The 18,819-nt window shown below is 46.8% G+C and overlaps 1 protein-coding gene across 4 annotated transcripts in view; it reads right to left on the bottom strand.

Moving 5' to 3' along the window:
- LIMS1 (LIM zinc finger domain containing 1) overlaps positions 1-18,819 on the bottom strand; it is a 69,111-nt gene that overhangs the window by 14,244 nt on the left and 36,048 nt on the right. For 2 of the 4 annotated variants that reach the window (XM_010212055.2, XM_010212056.2), the window contains exons 1-2: positions 5,592-5,773; positions 3,274-3,433 (exon numbers count right to left, since the gene is read on the bottom strand). In XM_010212055.2, coding sequence (XP_010210357.2) covers positions 3,274-3,433; positions 5,592-5,773 — 342 coding nt within the window. Of the gene's footprint in view, positions 1-3,273; positions 3,434-5,591; positions 5,774-18,819 lie in introns of those variants that run through there. The other 2 variants (XM_088530394.1, XM_088530399.1) reach the window with 1 other exon arrangement.

Below are 18,819 nucleotides of genomic sequence, written 5' to 3'. Positions count from 1 at the left end.
GCGCCCGTGCTCCCTTCTGCGCGGGGTTAAGCGCAGCGGGAGCCCCGCGGGGCCGGTGACACTGAGCGGGTGGCCCCAAGGCCCCGGCTCCCGTGGCCGGCCGGCGCGAGGAGCAGAGCTCCCGCTCGCTGCCTCAGGCCAACGGGGGCTGGCGTTGCGCGGAGGCCGGGAGCTGCGTTTTCCACTCCTACTTTACGCTGGTGAGGACATCAGCAAAAAATCCTAGGGAGTCTGGATAGGGAAAAGCTTTCCAGGAGCTGTAACCACCTTTAAAAGGAAAAAAAATAAACAAAAATAAAAGTTTTGAAAAAGTACTCCGGCAGTCTTTCCCTTCCCCAAGCAGTTGCTATTTAGCATAGGTGACACATCCAGCAGCAGGGGAGGGTGGCCCCGGGTTCCTGTCACCCCCCCACACACACACACTGCTCCCCAGGGAGCAGAGCCGCAGCTTTATCAGCGCACCGCGACGGCGCCCGCCTCTGCGATAAGCGCCCGGGTGACTAAGAGGGGAGGCCCCAGCACCGGCGAGAGGTGGGGGCAGAACGTGCCCTTTGCCGAGCGCTGGGGACCACTTCCCGGGACGCTGGCTGAGCTCGGGCGCAGAGCAAACACAGACTGGCACAGAGCTATCAGCAGTCCCTGCATGTACCCAAGGGGAGCCCGCTCGGAAAAACGTATTAACCTGCCCCACCTCCACGTGCATCTTCACCAGCACCACCACGGGCCTGAGCGCTTCAGCGCTGAGCCAGGGCCCTGCTGGCCGCACGGGGCAGGCGCGGAGCCGCTCGGACCCCTCACCCTAAAGGACCTCTCTGCAGACGGAGGGGAAGGGCCTGCCAAAGGCTTCCAGGGTAAAACAGCCACAAAGGCCCCGTGGAGAAGAGCTGCAGGCTCTTATGGTGGAGACTGTGTTATGGTGGAGACTGTAAGGGCTAGAGGCAGAAGGATGAGAAGGACAACCTGATGTTCACATACAAATCTTTGGATGTTTCCTTAACCCTAATCATTTTATTTGTGTAATGTGTGTGGCAAAAACTACCTATTCTTGTCTTAAACTTCCCAGTTGTCAGGTAGTATTTCTGAAAAACAAAGCCATTGCAAGCCTCTGCACAGTCTGAAAAAAACCCCAGGAACTCCTACTAAAACACGTTTAGGTACAAGGGGCTAATTTAATTCCCAGGACGATGTATCAACACTCACTCCGGACTTACTGTCTCTAACAGGAAGTATCACTTTGCAGCAAAGGAGGGCTTAAAAGCCAACCAAAACGAGCAGGGATGTTAACACTGTGGCAGCAGGAAGCCGAATGCCCCCGTGCACCCAGACACCAGTGGGCAGTTTGCCCCTGCTGATGCAGATTCACACAGGCAGGGCCACGCAGGAGCAGCGGAGGGGGCGATACTCCTGGCCTGGGTACAGACAGACTTCCTTTCGAATGCAGCCCTTCCGGGGGGGATTATCTCCTCTAGGAGGAGATAAAGGCTTCCTAGAGCAGAATTCCTCAAACTTTTATCTCCAAGGACCATCCAACTCTCTGCAAGAGGCCTATGCATGGCCTGACTGTGCCAGTAGGTCTTTTTTTTCACAGTCAGGAATAGCATAAATAAAGTACTCATCGTTTAGAGAAACAATATTTTGTTGTTTTAAAGAAATTTACTTGCACACATATTTTAGTTTTAAAACATTTGTGTCCCTCTACGCCTGCCTCAGGTCTTAACATGTCAGGACTGATTCTTTATCATGCTTGTGTGCAGGCAGCAACTCATGTTAGCAATTGGAAGATACTGTGCAAGTATCTCGGGGGTGTTTTGCTTTGCTTTGTTTTTAATTGCTTCTGCTTTGCAGCTCATCTTTGATGTCTTATGGCCCACTAGTGGCTCATTTACCACAAACTGTGCAACACCATCCCTAAAACACTGAGACAGCTTTTGATCCTCAAGCAAGGTGAGAGAAAGCCAACCCCAGAAAGCCAACCCCCTTTGCGAGGCTCTTACCCCAGCTGCTGCTCCCTGGCTGCCTCATGACCAAAGGATGTGGATCTGTACAACTGATTAAATGTATTACTGCAGAAACAAACTGCTGGGCTCTCGATACAGCGATACCACGCTGCATATGAGAGCACCTCTCTGTGCTCTTAACAAACTGCCAGAGCTCCAGGATACTACATAAATCCTATAACCACTATTTTATGCTGCACTACAAGCTATCTGAGCACAACCTTATCTCTACCTGTTTTGTGAACTGCTACATACATTTGAAGCACTGAATAAAATGGATTATACATAAAGTAGGCTTGAAAGAAAAACCTGGCACGAGAGCCTATTCTGACTCTGCATTATAGGTGCATGCAAACCAGGAATACCTTTGGGCAACAGTATTGGATGGGAACTATTCCTAGAGCTGCTCCAGGCTTCCGGTGGGATCACGGAAAGCAGATTAGAAAAAAAGAAATTTGATACTTATTGAGAATACTACCTTTAATCTTTCTCAGACTTTGCTCCTCATCTTAAAACTTCAGGTAATAATTCTCTATCTCACCGCCTCTACCTTTCCTTACACCAATTCCTTCATACTTTATGAGCTAGTCTAAAGCCCCTTTGTACTTCAATCTAAATCCCCACAATAGGGGAAGTGAAAAGAAAGCTGTATTAATATTAAAACACACAGCTGAGCTGGGAGCAATCCATCTTCGGGGAGAAAGCCAGGGGGAGTTGCTTTTGCTTTGGAAAGAGTTTAAGAGCTGCTAATTTAGGACATTTCAGTTTGCCCCCCCTAGGGCTGACCCACCTTATGCCCCATTGGGGTTTGGGGGATTGCACATCCTTCCCCCAGCAGGCTGATTTATGGACCAAATTTCAGTTGCAGTGCTGGCCCCACAGAGCTCAGCAATAAACCTCTCACGGGCTGCGGGACGCTGGGGTTTCACTCTGGAGGACAATTCTGCTCTGCGAAGAACATTCTCTCTACATTTCTGGTAAAATATATAGATTGCCTTTACAGACTGTAGGGAAGAATGTGGCACTGAGAGAGAAATCTCCAGAAGTCTTTTCTCAGCTCTGACAAGAGCAGACTGCACACCAAAGTCAGTCACACACACTGACATCCTCCAGGGTCGCACAAAAATCTTTCTACTTTTTTCTCTCTGCTGGGCATAGTCCTTCAGAGCAGGATTTTTGTCACAGCACTTTCGAAACTGTCTGCATTTACTTCTCGTACAAGGATGAGAAAGCAAAGCAAGGAGCTGGGGCAGGAACAAGCTGCTGCCCGGCCTACCTCGTAGAAGAGCCCTTCGGGGAACTGCTGGAAGCACTGGGCGCACACGAAGCACTGCTCGTGGTACAGCTCTCCGTTGCTGTTCACTATCTTCTCCGCGGGTGCAAACCCACCTCTGCAGCGCTCACAGATGGCGTTTGCAAGAGCATTTGCCATGTTGCTGTCATAAACGAGAAACAACGAGAACATTAGCCAAAAGATGCGACCCCGCTGATTCAATTCATCTCGTCCTTTTCCAAAGCCAACTGTTTCAGCCTAATGCTAAGCTGCTCGATGAAAGTTTTCCCGTGGACTTAATGATTTGTGGCATTCCCTCAGAAATGAAATGGTCATTTCATTGCTCGTAACTCTTTGGAAACATCCCCTCTAACAGAGTCTGATAATTTTTAATTTAAAAACAGATGCATTCAAAAGTGTTCAATGAGGGTACAAAGCAAGTCATTCAATCGGGTACTATAAACACGAAGAAAGAAATACATTACAATTACTGTAAACAAGCACCAAGAGTAGAAATAATTAACACCTTAGAATAATTTTCACACTGGTAAACATAAATGCTAAAATATACATAACAGTGGTTCAAAAGTTTTACGATACCAGTGTGAAAGCATATAAAGTATTTAGTCTAGCAGAAATTACTGGAGAGTATAAGCAGAGAAGGTGAACGATTACTCCTTATACAGTTTTTGCATAGCTTAAAGTCGGTTTAATTTTACAAATTCAGCACAGGCTGTCATGGGTCGGCATGCTGGAGATGCCAAAATATTCAATAGCCACCATAGCTGTTTCTCAAAGGCCTCTGGCTATAAAATGACAGAGTGGCAACTGCAAAATATCAAGGAAGTGGCTACTTCATTGGGACGAAGGCCACATCTGCAAGAGACAGTCCAGCTGCACTACAGTTAACTAAGAATCTAGTACCTGGAAAAGGTTTATTTGATTTGCACGTTGCAGATATTTTCTTCCTTATATCCAGACTCTCAGAGCTGTCCTCTCTGCCCCGGTATCACTTGATAGCAGAGAGCAAATACAGGGCAATGGTCTGGGTTCATGCAATCTGAGTACGACTGAAAAACCAGCAATTCAAACATCTATCTGGCAGCTTATTAAACACTCAGTGTTACTTTTACTGCACACATGCACATTCTGCAGCAAAATGTGCACATGTGCATACATCCACTTTGAGCACGTTTTGATACAGAGAGGAAAGGCTGTGTTGCACCTGTAGATGCAAAGGGCTCTCATGTTCAAGACACCAGGTCCTTCCCTCCAAGGCGCTAAAGCCTCTTGGCTCCCACTGGATGAAACAGCAACTGGTTCAATTCCTTGCACAGCAGCAGCGTTCGCAAACACACACCAATCACCCGGCTCAGAACAAGTGTCCTTAGTCTGCTCCTTACAACGTGTAGCAGGAAGAGCTGTACTCAAGGTCACACTGGATGAGCTATTTGTTATTCACTGTTCCCTTTATCCTGCCAGAGCAGAAGCAACCGATACCAAAAATATCCTCCACCCTCTTAGTGAAACGAGTGGGCAAATCTCAGAGATGAGGTGAGACCACAGAACGTTCTCCACCAGGCGTGACAGCCCCCACGCACACTGAGAAGCTGTGATGACTGTATGTACGAGCAGTGGTCGACTATAAAGGTAGGCAGTGCTCTCCGAGGACGGTGTGTGCTTCATGGGGGCGAGGAGGAGTGTGCTTTATGGAAGCTCAGCCTCTCTGCCCATCCCACTCACCACTCTGAATGAGCAGCCACCACAACGTAAACCGGGATTTTTCATTATCACATCAACAGTTCTTGAATACGAAGGATGCCAAGCTTAAAAAATTATTCAGTATTTTGTGCTGGCAGATGAAAAGTATAATCCAAACATGAAACACTGACACTTAGAAAATAACTACATGAAAGCACAAAGCTTTCCTTCTAAAATTGTAAAAATATTGGTCCACTTAAATTTGAAACACGTGTATGTAAAAACACCAACCCGCACAGCACTGCTGGGAGCAGCCATATAGTCTGTGCATTTCTCCGTAATAAGCTGATGGTCCGAACTCAGAACTCAGACAGACTGCTCTACAAATCCCCAACCAGCACCAGCTACTAATACAAATTCCTGACACATGCCATGATTAAGTCTACAGCAACGGCTCAAGTACTAGTTGGTGATTACAACAGGCAACGTATCAAACGCAGAACGGTGGCAAACATTGCCCTTGAGAGCCACTTAGGCCTGCGCAGAGCTCAGGTACTGCAAAACACATGCAGAGCACACATAATTGTACTGAAGTTACCCGCCGAACAAAATCAACTTACAATCTTGCATAAAAGTCACAGAACTCTTTGTAAACCTTTATGTCACTGTGCCTGCGCTGCAGCTTGGACACTGCTCTCTCGCCTTCGCTTCCCGCGGCGCTGCGGGCATCGGGAGCGACCTTGCGCGGGATCTCTCCATCCTCCGGGATCGCGTAAGGACGGGCTCTGCTGTGGAAATCCATGCTGCTCTATGCGCTTTTGCGAGCGTAGGCCCTGTGGGCTCTGCCACAAGGAAAGCCGGAGGCAGAGGCCGAGCCCCGCGCCACCGGCCTCCCCCTCGCTGGCAGCTCCGTGCCACTGAGCCGGGCCAGAGCTTCAAGTTAAGAGCTCGGCGCGGGGCGAGCGGCGGGCTGGGATTTACAGAGAGGCGCTGGAAGCCGAGGATCACATTCCTTTTCCAGGCTGCAACAGAAAGTTGGACGCTGCAGAGCGGCCTCGCTCCCTCCTGCTGATAGAAGCAGCCCGCTGGGGCACAGGAGAGCTGCCTTATGTGAGCGAACATGTTCACCAGTAAACTTGTCCACGGGTCCTTTCTTCCGAGGGGGATGGAGGCGGATTCCAATAATATCTTATTGGGGGCAAGCCAGCAGTACAAAGCATGAAGAAAATACTTCAGCCATGAGGTAAATATTGTTTTAATACTACGGTGTATTAATTGCATCGCAAAGGAAAAGAAAAAAAGGCCACAATTTTCTATTCCACTTACATCTCGTAAGTCAAATCTGTATTTTACTGAATATCTGAATTTATCCATAGGCATCTCTCTTCTTTGTCGGCACTGTGCGGGGGGTAGATACAGATGGGGAGTTTGTTTCCATTTTGCTTAACAGGTCCTTAACAGAACAGCCAGGTAAGTGACCTACAACAGGCGAGCAAGCGAAGCAGGAAAAATGAACCTTGGTTTTCAGGGAGCACTCTGTGCTTTAGAGCAGGCGGCTGTGACACAAAAACGCTTTCTAGATCCAAAAGCTGGAGTAGTTTGCTATGGACATGAGGGAAGTGAGAGGGCAGGACCAGAAGGAAAGAAGAAGGACGAGCAGTCAACCACTGCAGCAACCAGAGGGGTTTTCACGCTGCGGTTATTTGATGGCTGCACTCACAAAACTGGCACGAGCTGCTTACCGAGGAGGGCAGCACAAGCTCCAGCTCCGTAGCCACAAACCACCCTCTTTCCAGCTCTACCTGCCTAAAGCGCAGCCCTCGTGACAGCCACGGGACAGCCGGCTCCCAAGAACGTAAAACTACACACAGAGAGGGCCGAGCAACCGGCCTCCTGCTCTGCGATCCCCCAGCCCTGTCAGCAATCGAGTGAACAGCAAAACCGCACGCGTCTTCTCGGCGTGACGCTGGGCTTCGTGGCATCCAAGGAATGTGCTCGTCTGAGGAGGCGCGTGGGAAGGCGGAGGAGGACAGGAAGACCACGACTAGCGGGAACAAGCAGAGAAATCAGGAACGGGAACCCGCTGAGGATATGGCTGAAGTTCTACTCGAGGCTACTATTTTTTGACATGCCTTCTGCGTCTAAAACATTGTAATGACAGGCCACTGCAGGGAGTCTCTGTGGGGACCATTTTGGAGCAGATCTCCCCACCTCACCCGCACAGCTGGGCCTCGGGCTGGCAGGTAGCTCCCATCCTGCAAGCTGGGCACCAGTCCTACCGTTCTGCTGCTGCAAAGCACAAAACAAAGGGGCCAAACATCTGCGAGGGGGTTTCTCCCCTTCATATATGGGGGCCTTGCATATGCCTTGGCTTCTATACCTGCCTGTAGGTCTGGTGACCCAGGTCATGCCCGAAGTGCTGCGAGGGACAAGTTTTCACAGGGCAATGAGGTTGTCACACAGCCTGGCTGAGGCTCAAGCCCTATTTTAATCCGTCTTGGAGCAAGTCCAAGAGGGAGCAGTGCCCAGGCTGCAGCTCTAGGCCACGGGGGCAGGAAGTGGTGCTGGAATAAAGCGTTTCTGCCTGCCCCGCAGCGCCAGCGAGGAAAACACGGACCGTTCCCTGGGGGACGCGCACACAGAACGACTCCACCCTCTCTCTCCATGCTGGATCCCGACATACTCTGCACAGGTAAGTGCTGAGCATTTGCAAGTGTGAGGAATTCCAGGGAGACTCGGTGCAATGGACTAACAATGCTGAAACATCCGGATTCATACGGGTGCACTAGGGCACCGAGCTAAGGGCAGCGAGACAGTCTGCCTCCGCTGCCCTTATCTGTGACCAGCCCCACACTTGCTTGCATATTTTGTCCCCGGTCGCAGGAAACTCGCCTGAGAAGCTGCTGCTACTAATCGGGGGGTACTTAAGCATTTCTGACTCCCTGGGCACTCCTTCAGTCCCCACAGTAACCTCCACAGGTTACAGATCCATAGGGGCTTCTTCAGCTGGCTGCTGTGCAACCTCCTGCGCGGCTGCAGCAACGCAAGCGGGACGAGGAGTCACTGCAGGAAGGCCATGCACAACATCTCCTCCTCGCTTTTATCAAACAGCCATCTGAGGCAATAAGTAGAAAAAAAACCTTGCTCTGAATGCCTGCTCCATCGCTCTCAGAGTTTAAAAAAGACCCTTTCTGCAAAAGAAAAAGAACCTTTCTGGTAGTTTCCAGTATGAAGATTTGGTAATCCATGAATCCAGCTCAGATGGACATCTCTCCTTCTCTTTTTTTTTTTTTTTTTTTTGGTCACTTTGCTGGAGACTTGCTGCTAAGATCCAAGATAGACTGTCAAAAAAAATGCCCTGTATTTTCATTAGGGAATTCTAGGTTACTGTGAGGGGAGACAGCCCACGGGGAGTGAGAAGTGCGCCTGGATTCATGGATCTGCAGTAGTGGCTTCCCAAGGGTGTCCCCTGGGGTCTGGGACAAAACCTGCAGGCCAGCTGCTAAGGAAAGAGTCAGCAACAAGGTGAGAAGAACAGCGAGAGATGTAGCATTTAACTGCAAAAGCCAAGGAGGGAGGAAGGAGAGGGAGACCGTGCTCCCGGCACCCTGCGGCTCTTGTCAGGAGCCCGAGCGGGGCAGGAGACGCAGCAAGGGGGAGCGCAGCGCTCCAAGGGAGAGGGGCTGCAGGCCACAGCGCCCCGGGCAGCGCTGCCGCTCCTGGGGACTCTTAGCGAGACGGCCGGGCCGCGCGGCGCCTCCTTCCACGGGCAGCTGGGCCCGCGGCGCCAAACAAGGCGCTGGGCGCTGCCCGCGGCCGCGCGGGCCGATCCGGGGCCCAGGCGCGCGGGCCGATCCCGCTCCGGCCGTTCCCACGCAGAGGAACGGGAGTAAAAGCTCGCCCAGAAAATGCTCCCGCGCCTGCAGCGCCCGCAGTGCCCGCAGCAACTCCTGCAGCGAGCGCTTCGTGCAGGGCTGGCCCGTCTCCTGCGCCTTTCTACTGGAATTAAAAACGCTCCTGAGTTGCAATGGCTGCAGTTGTTGGTCCTGCAAGTGATAACGTATTTTCTATGTTAAGCTGATCTCTTAAAGTGTAGGAAGGTATAAGGAATCTATAAAGTAAGGATGGTATAAATTGTTTCTAGGAATAAAAATATACACTAACGGTAGGATTTGCACATGTGCACAGTCCTGCTCTAACTATTAAAGGGGCTGCATGCTCTTAGAAAGGATGGAGAAGCCTCTCAAAAGCAGGGCTGTGAATAAAAACAAGGTGAACCCTGAGTGCCCACGAAAGTTTCATCCTTTACTCTTGGCCACAGAAAACTCGACTGAGCTCATGCCGTGGGAGTTTAAACAGGGCAAACCAAAGACAACCCGAGCTGTTTCGTATACTTCACCATAAACTTATTCTAGCATAAACATGTCCAAAAAATGCTTTGGTCTCTGCAAACAGAGAGGGTTCACATTCCATCTCTCCATAAGGAAATGAACAGCACTGGAATAAGCAGGTAAGCAGCACCTTCCCACACAGCTTCCACCCATTACAGAAGCCCAGTAAAAAATAAGTTTCTAGCAGAATTTGTAGAGGAGGATAGCATTTGAACTACAGTACTTGCCGTTGTAAGAAATATTTCAGAAAAAAAAAATCTTCCTGCTAGCTACAAACATTAGCAAAGACACACAAAAATGAGCAAGTGTTATTTTTCCTGTGTACAGCTATTTAATCCTTTTTAAACCACCATCTCCCCCCATTTTTTTTTCTTTTTATTTTAAATCCTACACAGGCAAGTAAAAATAAAAAGGAGGGCATCATATATCAACAGGTTGCAAGGGCTCCAATAAATCTGTGCTGAATGAGACACAGCTTGCTATCAGCTATTCTTAAAACTGCATCCGGAGGAATCGAGTGCATGTACACTTCCCTAGGGCAAACGTGCTGTATCCGAATGCTTTCAGCTCAGTAAACTCTGAAAACTTTAAAGTGCATTTCATATAGGAGCTTTATATCATGTTTTGTGATTTAAGAATAGTAAGAAGGTCAGTTACTAAATACTACACTAATTACTACACTAATGTCTCTAAGAAGCTTGTTCTATAAAGACAAATCCTTTCAAAGAACAGGTGAGACTACATCGAGGCACCAAACTCAGAAACATCTTTCTGTTTGGACATAAACAGAGAGAACTCCACAACACCAAGTCCGGTCAGCTCAAAAGTCTGAACAGGTTTGAGCAGAGCAATACTGAGATTGGCATTGAGTATTAAATACATGTCATCTGTCATTAAATTCACCAAAAAGGCTTCACCGAATCCTTAGCGCGAAGGCGCTTAGCGCAAAGGCCAGCGTTAACCTTTGCTGCTGCCTTCTTACCCATCGGCCTGCGCCGGCTGTCACTGATGTTTTTATAAGCCGAACGCTGCGACCCGAACAGCTCATCCAGGAGCTATAATTAACGCCTCGACTAAACATAACATCCAGGCTACCGTGAAAGGCTCCCAGTGTGTCCACGAGGTTCCTTATAGGGCTGGGAGAACCGTCCGCACCAGGCGACCTGGCTCTAAACGACGTTCCCGTTATAGGAACGACTCCTCCGGGACACCACGCGGGGCACTGACCTTCAGCCAAGGTGCCTGGGACAGGGCTCCTTGCCTCTCTGGGAGGCACGTCGGTTCCTTGCGGATTTCACCATTAATGCTATACTTTCCACTGCATAATCTCCCCTTTCATCTTCACTTTTCATCTTCCTTAGGTTTATTTTCCTATCCTCGTGCTTCTCATTGTGGAATGCTGCTCAGGTTTTCATCATCTGCATTAAACATTTTGGCTTGGGAAGGCAAAATGCAGTAAAGCAAATAGCTTTTGAGCCGTTTCCCTTTTACATAAATTACATTTCTCATAACAGAAATTAAATTTTAATTTTTAGGTCATTTTGGTTTCTGGTTTCACAGCTTTTTTTTTTTCTTCAAGCACTCCCTGCAATATTATCAAGCTTTAAAAATAGCACAGCATGAAAGACAGTTAAGCTCTCCGCAATTAAAATAACAGAACTAAATAACAACACTAATATTCAACAGGTGGAAGAAAACAATGTGATTTATGTTCCTAAGAGTCAAGCATGAGCAATATACCAAGAAATGAAGCTAAAAAAAATAGCATTACTTTCTTACATCATTACAGTGCTCTGGACCCTTTGGGTAACGCCACCTGAAGACCACCTTACCCTTTATCCTTATTAGTTACCCAGCTGTAGTGGAAACCATTTCAAATATGCACAGAGCTATTTCAGTAATGGCTACAGAAAAGCAAGACTTGCCAAGCATTTACCAACCTGAAGGCTTTGCCAACCACTGCTGAAATTTCTAAAATCATTTTTCAAGCTAACAGTTGACTAATGCTGAATGCAGCAGGAGTGAATGAATATAATACCGTGCTTTAATTATTAAATTACATTGAATTAATTTAATTTAATGTGTAATATTGTGATACTACAGACAGACTTGGGAGGAGCGATGTAGAAAAAAAATCTTGGCAGGATTAGCTGAAGGTGCAGAGCAGGGAACAGAACCTGGTTTATTTGCTTGGTGGAAGGGAAGCAAAGGAAAAGGGAGAAATATGGGATTTTTTTTGCCTTGGATCAGAGGGCTTCCAGCCCTGCCAAACCTCCTTTCTCTCTGGTAGGTCACCCTGAGTAAGTGGGTATAATTTGAGGATTAGCTTAAGAAAGGAGTGTAGTTTAAAACTAAGCAATTGCTTGTACACTCCAGGCAAAATTCATTACCCACAACGTGGCAACTCGTGGAGCTATCCCAGAGCTGCAGTGCTAGCGCGTACCATCAAAAAAAGGAAAGGAGAACCATACAAAACAGCAGATGAAAAGCCTATCACCAGTGCAGAAAAACAGCTAAAAATGTAATTTTTCCATACCGGAACAAGAAACAGACTAGCCAGGGCAGTTTTGAGTCATAACTCTGAGTGGATTACATTTTTCCAGTACCTGTAGAGCAACACAGAGTTCAAAAGGTCTACGGAACTCGGGATCAAAAACTTTACAGTCTGTGAAGAGCACGGCATGCGCTGATTTATCAGGCTGGAAAAGGAAGTCTCGTGTCTGCTTCACTTTATCCATTCATTCCTTGCTGAAGCAGTTTGAATCTTTGGACTCCTGTATTAAAAGAGTCACGGTTGATGAATGCTGCCAGCTATTGCCAGCTTTGTGTGCCAAGATTATCCGCATTTGATTTTTACGAGATGGATTCAGCTCTTTTTATTTTATCTCTATCAAGCCCAGGAGGCAAACAGAAAAAGCAGAGGCTCAAACAGCTACCAGGAAATGTGTTCTGTCACAAAAGTCATGCAAGAAATCTCTCAGCAGTGCACCCGTGTTGGCAAAATAGGCTCTGCTGCAGTCAAAAGTCATCAGGCTTCGTCCCGTGGACGCATTAACACACATATCACAGGTGGGCTTACAGGAAGACTTACAAAGACGAAAAGGGAACAGTCCCTAAAATTCCTATCGCAAAACAAGTGAAAAAGAAAATTTCACAACCATGTGCACATGGTGTCAGATAATAACATGAAAATTGGGAGCATTGTGTGTGCTTGGGAAACACATGAGGCTTAGGGAAGCAAGATGAGACCAGATGAGTTCACAGAAGAGAAGAATACTGAAAATCACAAACTGTTGAGGAAGTTCCTCAGCCACGGGTGACTGGGAGCTGGGATTACTGCAGTGGGGAAATGCCATAAAAGCTTGCTCTTCTCTTATACCCTCCCTCCATACGCATCAGCTTTTGGACACTCTCAGAGACAACACACTTTGCAAGATGGACTTGGATCTGACATGGTGCATTCCAATGTTTGGAGGTCATCGTGGAAAAGGCTCATGGCTCTGCCAAGCTCATCGTGCCTGCCAGCTTTGCATGTGCTGGAACGGCTCAGAAAACACGGGAAAGGAAAACAAGAAGGAGGAGACCTCAAAAATAGTCTTCAAGCTTGCTCTCCATCATGCCTACGGATTGACAACTTCTTTTATTTAAGTGGCAACATTCACAAAAACTGTAGTTTCCTCTTCTCTGCGGAATATTTGTGTGTGTATGTTCACAGTTCAGTGTGACAGACTGCATTCAAAGTTAATTTTACAGAAAAATAATGGGGAATAGTGAAGAGTCACATTACACATCACATCACATGTTTACAAAACACCTTTGATTCGGTGTATTCAGAGCATATGACATACATAATTTTTTTTTTAAAGCTACAAATTATATTTATCCAACTAGCACTGTAAGAAAGAGCAAGGAAAATCCTGCAGTCTGCTACAATCATTGAAGAATTTACTGAAATCATAAATTATTACAACGAGGCTACAGAAGAGGAAGAGTAGTAATTGCTTGGCTTTCTGTTATGCAACCTCCGGTCATTTGGAGTCAAGGAAGGTAACAGTCAGGGTAAGCAAGTCAAACAAAGTTGCTTAAGCGTTATTATGCAATACAAAAGCAAGGGGTGAGTGAGAAGGCAAAGGAAAAAAAAAAGGGTGTGTTCAGCATCAGTTATTTTAACCCCTGAAGCAATTAAAAGCACAGAAAAAAAACGTAAAGCCTCTAGCCATTTGGATGCCTCAGACTATGGCTTAACACACATTCTAAATATCAAAATATGAAAATCATGAAGCATATTTTTGGTTGCTGGGAGTAACTATAATTAATAAGTCAATGGTGCATTCATACAGACAAATCCTCTCTCCAATTGGAGCACCCAGCAGATGAGCCCAAGTGTTTATTTAATTGGCATTTCTAAAGTGCCTGATCCAAATACGGTTGTGTATGTCCCAGCTCCCTGCTGCTCCAGCAGTGCTTCTAACCACAATGATGAACTGTAATTTTTGTGGCTGAACTTTTATTTTCAGACTCTTCCTGGTTTAATAAACCAGGTAGCCTCTTTCTTTACCAATGTACTGAATAATTACTGCTTTACGAGCTCATCCTGGCACCACGAGGAAGCTGCATATCTGCATTAAGGAAAGTGTAATTATTTATGCTTGTGACGCTGTGAAGAAATGTTACCATTGGATTCAGGGAGTTTAAGGATGCGCTGAGTTAAAGATTGGTTCCACTCCCTCCTAATTCCAGTATCTGGAGGAGCCTGAAAGCCCAACAGGGTCCCTGCTTCCCCAGAGAGTTCCCTACCAGCATCTTTTGCTGTCTCCCCAGGAAGGACAGGAGGTCTGTGGGGCAGATGTGGCTGGAAACACTTGCACATCTTTGCTATCTACTACAGACACAGAGTGGGGAGCTGACTGGAGGTCAAGGAGACTTACAACCCTGCACAACTCCCAGAATGCCAGATTTCATTAGGGAAAGGAGGCACCTGGGCCTGCCACACTGCCAGGATCTTGCATGAAGCTTCTGCATGAAGCTTGCTAACAACTGTTGGTGGCGGAAATGGTGAAAAGTTTGCTAAAGATTTGAGACCAATCTCTTCCAAAGTTGTTTACAGTTTTAATTGCACTTGTTTCAAACTTGAAGAGACAGTTACTGACAACACTTTGATCAAATGTCTTTTAAGTGTAACTGTTATAAATAAAATAAATGAAATAAACTGAGCATTGCCCTCGCTATTCTATTGCTATTGTATTGAATTTCAGAAATGAACAGCATTACTTATTCAATCACCATATTTTAACAAAGGGCAAGCAAGGAGAAAGGGGAGATGCAAAAATAGCAATAGCATGCATAGTATATGATTAATCATGAGGAGTCACTTAATAGTAGTTGTAAATATATCTTTACAGTTTCCTTTGCATCCTGTTCACTGAAAAAAAAAAAAAAAACAAGGATGAATAGCTCAGTATATAGGAAGAATTTTTTTATCTTCTTTCCAACAGACAGGGCAAGGCAAGATTTGCCCAATAGGTCCTTTATTTAATTCACCAGATCAACCTAGATGAGACAGATCATGCCTTCTCCCAGTCTCGAAAGCAGCAGCGGAGTTGCCAGATTTCAGCTGCTGCTTCTGCCCCAGACAAGGGTGACAGAGCACCTGGAAACCTCCCGCGCTGGGTACTCTGAACCCTGCATCCTCCATCAGGTAAGACCGCACACTGGTAAGCCTAGTGCACGCAGCGGGAGAGAGGAGGGCGTCCAGGATCCCTGCCCTAATGGATATCCCACTCGTAGTCCTGGATGTGCTCTGCAAGTTCAAAACAAGTATGAGCCACCCAGACCTCCTCTTCCTCGGGGCTGTCAGGCTGAGCTCCCAGGGAAGTTACTGAAGCACTGGCAGCATCTGTAACAGGACGCTGAAAGGCATCCAGAGACATTTCAAGGTTAGTTAATGGATACACAGAGTGGGGGAGAGGGCTAAATGGACGCTGTATTTTCCACCCCCTGCTTCCCCCTTGAACATGCTGCCAGCACAAGGGACCTTTTACCAACTCCAGATGCCTGCTATCACCTGGGCATCTGTTACACCAAGAGGAGGTGGGATGACTCCTTTCCCCTTCCCCTCACCTTTGTCCTGCCTTTCTCAGTCGAGCTCAGGGCTGACATTGATGGCTGCGGGTGGCTTCCCTTGAATTGTCCTTACTGCCGTTGCCCGGATGGACTCTGGTGAGTCACTACCCCACCGCTGTCACCGCTCAGATGCCCGGTCCTCGTACCGCTTCCAGCAGCCCAGGTAACTGGAGCGCATTTTGAGCCAGTGCCATGCACAGCCTGTGACCTGCAGCACTGCCGTGGCTGCTGTGCCCGCAGCTGGACCTTTCTGAAGCAGCAAGCGGAATCGCGGTGTGGATAGCGGAGGCGGGAACGATGAAACCGTGCATTAAAGTAAGCTCTGCTGCTTGTGAATCAGGCCCCTTAGATAGCCAAAGTTGGGCAACATGAACTCCACCCACGATGATCTAGCACCTTGCTAGAGCAAGAAACACTTAGAGAGGCCCTTGTTAAATCTAAAATTCATTTAGGGGGTTGTGCTGTAAACAGAAAGCTCATAAGCTGTAAAACTTAATGACAAGAGCCAAACCACATCCCCACGGACTTTCCTACAGAAGATTCTGGTGGAAATGTGTGTAGAGACTGACTCATCCTAAACTGATTAGCCGATCTGAAAGACAATGATGGGGGTCAAAGCTTTGACTAAACTGTCACTAATGCGCACAGATGCACAAGGCAAAGCTCAGCTTCCTGTTATGGAGCTCAGAATCCCTCAGCACACGACCCGTCATGAAGTTATGTCAACATAGGAAATTACTTTTGTACCTTGAAGAAAATTGTTTTAAGGACCTGTGCTTCCTGGAAAATGAAATATATAATATAAATACATATTCTGTATACATTTAGGCATTCCAATGTACTGCACAGCACTGTGCAGGAACACAATGCCCTAAGCATTAATAATCTCATGGGTTTCAAGCGCAACAACAGGTACGAGTGCAGGCACAACTGTGGCCTCCGTTAATTGCTTTGCAGCACTGATGGTGACAGGCCTTGGTCACACTCCAGCTGGGGCTGGGGCACTCTGGGGGTGCCCTGCACAAGCTGCAGTGCACACACTACCTAGGGCACCCCGTGCAGAAAGGAAAAGGGGCTCCACAGCTGCCAGCGGCGTTACCTAGGGCTCTTCCACGTCTTAGCAGACATAAAACACCCAGGCTTGGATCACAAAAAATGACTACCACTGAAGACACCTCTGAAAGGGTAAGGAAGAGAAATCCCATGAGGGGAAAAGGCAGTGAAAATATCATGCTGTCTGGCTTTAGCAACTTTTTTTCCTTTTTTTTTTTTTTTGCTTTTAAACAGATTTTTTTCACAGGATACCCTAAGGAAATGAGCATCTCAGGTGCATTTTGGCCCAGGATTAAAAAAATACAGCAGCCTAACAGAAAAAAAAAGGAAGCTTACAGTGAACTGCTCCTCAAGGGCTGATATTACTTAACACATTTAGATTCAGATGCATGTAAAATGAAATAAAAAGGAGCCAGAACAAAGAAATTCAGGGAAAAAGTACAGGAGGGTATTGCAAAGCTCTTCTTCCCACCTAAGGCAAGCTATATTTAGCAGACATAAAAGAAACCTCTTGCCTTTCTTGTGGACTTTTGATATTCTGAAAATATTTGCTAAGGAAAGACATTGAGGTGTCACTGGAGAGAGCATATGAAAAAAGCTAGAGGTTTTCTGCTTTGCTGTTCTAGAAAATTAACATTTTCTCTTAATTTCCAAATGCTCTTTGCCCTGTTACTATGTCATTATTTTGTACTTCTGCTACAGCTCTTTGTAATGGAGAGTGCAGTAAAAATCACAAATAATGCTGCCTGGCAACACACAACAAAATATAACAAAATGGGTAAGGAAAGAGCAAGGTCTAGTTTGAATAGGAACCAGTTTAAGATGAGAGCAAATACAAGAAAAGCTCTGTCCTACTTAGGCAATTGTTTTTGATTCCTCCTGACTCTTCACCTCTACAGGAACCATTTACCTTTATCAGGCTTTATTAGCCTTTATCAGGCTGTCTGCCTGCTCTATGTGTATTATCTCACCACTCTCTAGTCACCTTCTTTCATCTCCACCCCTTTCTGCTTAACTTTCCTCAGCTTTCATTTTATTTTTTAAGATCAACTCCCACCCCAAATTTCTTGTCTTAAGCTGGAAGAGCCTCAAGAAGACACCAACACACCTAGGTTTATACTACTATAAATCTCTCATCTCTTTCCAGTCTGGGACACATCACTTATCTCCTCTTGGGCTACTATGAATAAGAGAAACAACAACATAACTGCTAGCACAAAGCTAGCACGTTACTGACTCATTTTCACATACCTGCCTGGGAAAGCAGCTTTCCCTTCCCTAACAAGATGCATAAAACTAGCAAGGAGGAAGAATGTAAAGGAAATGAAACATAAGGTCAAGAATGTCTTCACGTCTCTAAGAAGTCTGGTGATTCTTCCCATCCCTAATTAACCATAGGAATGCTATTAAAAGTCCACCTAAGAAAACAATTCAAAATGGAAGTTATAAATAGATAAAGGATACATATCAAATTGGTAGTTAACACATTTATAGAAATGATTTTATTTTTCTCATAGCAAATAATCTCAATATCTTACTATAATATTTTGAAAAAAATAATAATTAAGGTGCTTTTAAATCCCCCAAATCTGAATACCCACCCTCTGAAATCGCTAACTCAGGTAATGAAATTGCAGTAACAAAACATGTAAACTGAAACACATTGCTACCCGATGCACACAGCACCAACATCAAAAAAAAACCTCTAAAAATAAAACCAAAGAAAAGGCATTAGGAGATAGGAAGCACTTCCTCTCCACTGATGGCTTTGTTGGTGTTTACACAAGAATCCCTTTCCTAAGGAGTCTGAAGTGGAAACAGATTGATTTCACACTGAGAATACTTGAGGGGTGGGGGGCAGAGGATAAAGAAAAAAGTCGGTTCCCCCCTTTTGGAGGGGGGCTGCATTTGCTCTGTTGCAAGCTCAGCGCTCAGAAGGAGGGAGCAGGCGCAGCCGCGGGGACACCCGCCGTCCTGCTCTGCGAGGGAAGCGCCGTGGGGAGGATCAACCCCAACACTAAGGGGCTGCCGATCTGTGGCTCCCCTTCCTCCGCGAGTAAGGTCCCGCTAAGTGGTTCTGCTGCATTCTTCTGTCCCAGGCCATTTCAATAGCCACACGGATCCCGGCAAAAAGAGAGGGGGGCTGGCAAGGGCGCAGACCCTGTGCTGCCGTGCCAGCCCCCCCGCTGCAGCACAGAGATCCCAGGTCCCCTCAAAGCCAAAACAGCTTGAACCAGCGCGAACGGAGCTGTCAGGCGCTGCAGAGTCGCTCCCAGGGGAA

The sequence above is a fragment of the Tinamus guttatus genome, unplaced genomic scaffold (assembly GCF_059628265.1).
Source record: "Tinamus guttatus ecotype Peru unplaced genomic scaffold, ASM5962826v1 Tinamus_guttatus_pri_ptg000030l, whole genome shotgun sequence".
NCBI lineage: Eukaryota > Metazoa > Chordata > Aves > Tinamiformes > Tinamidae > Tinamus > Tinamus guttatus.
This window is presented reverse-complemented; position numbering and strand designations above follow the sequence as displayed.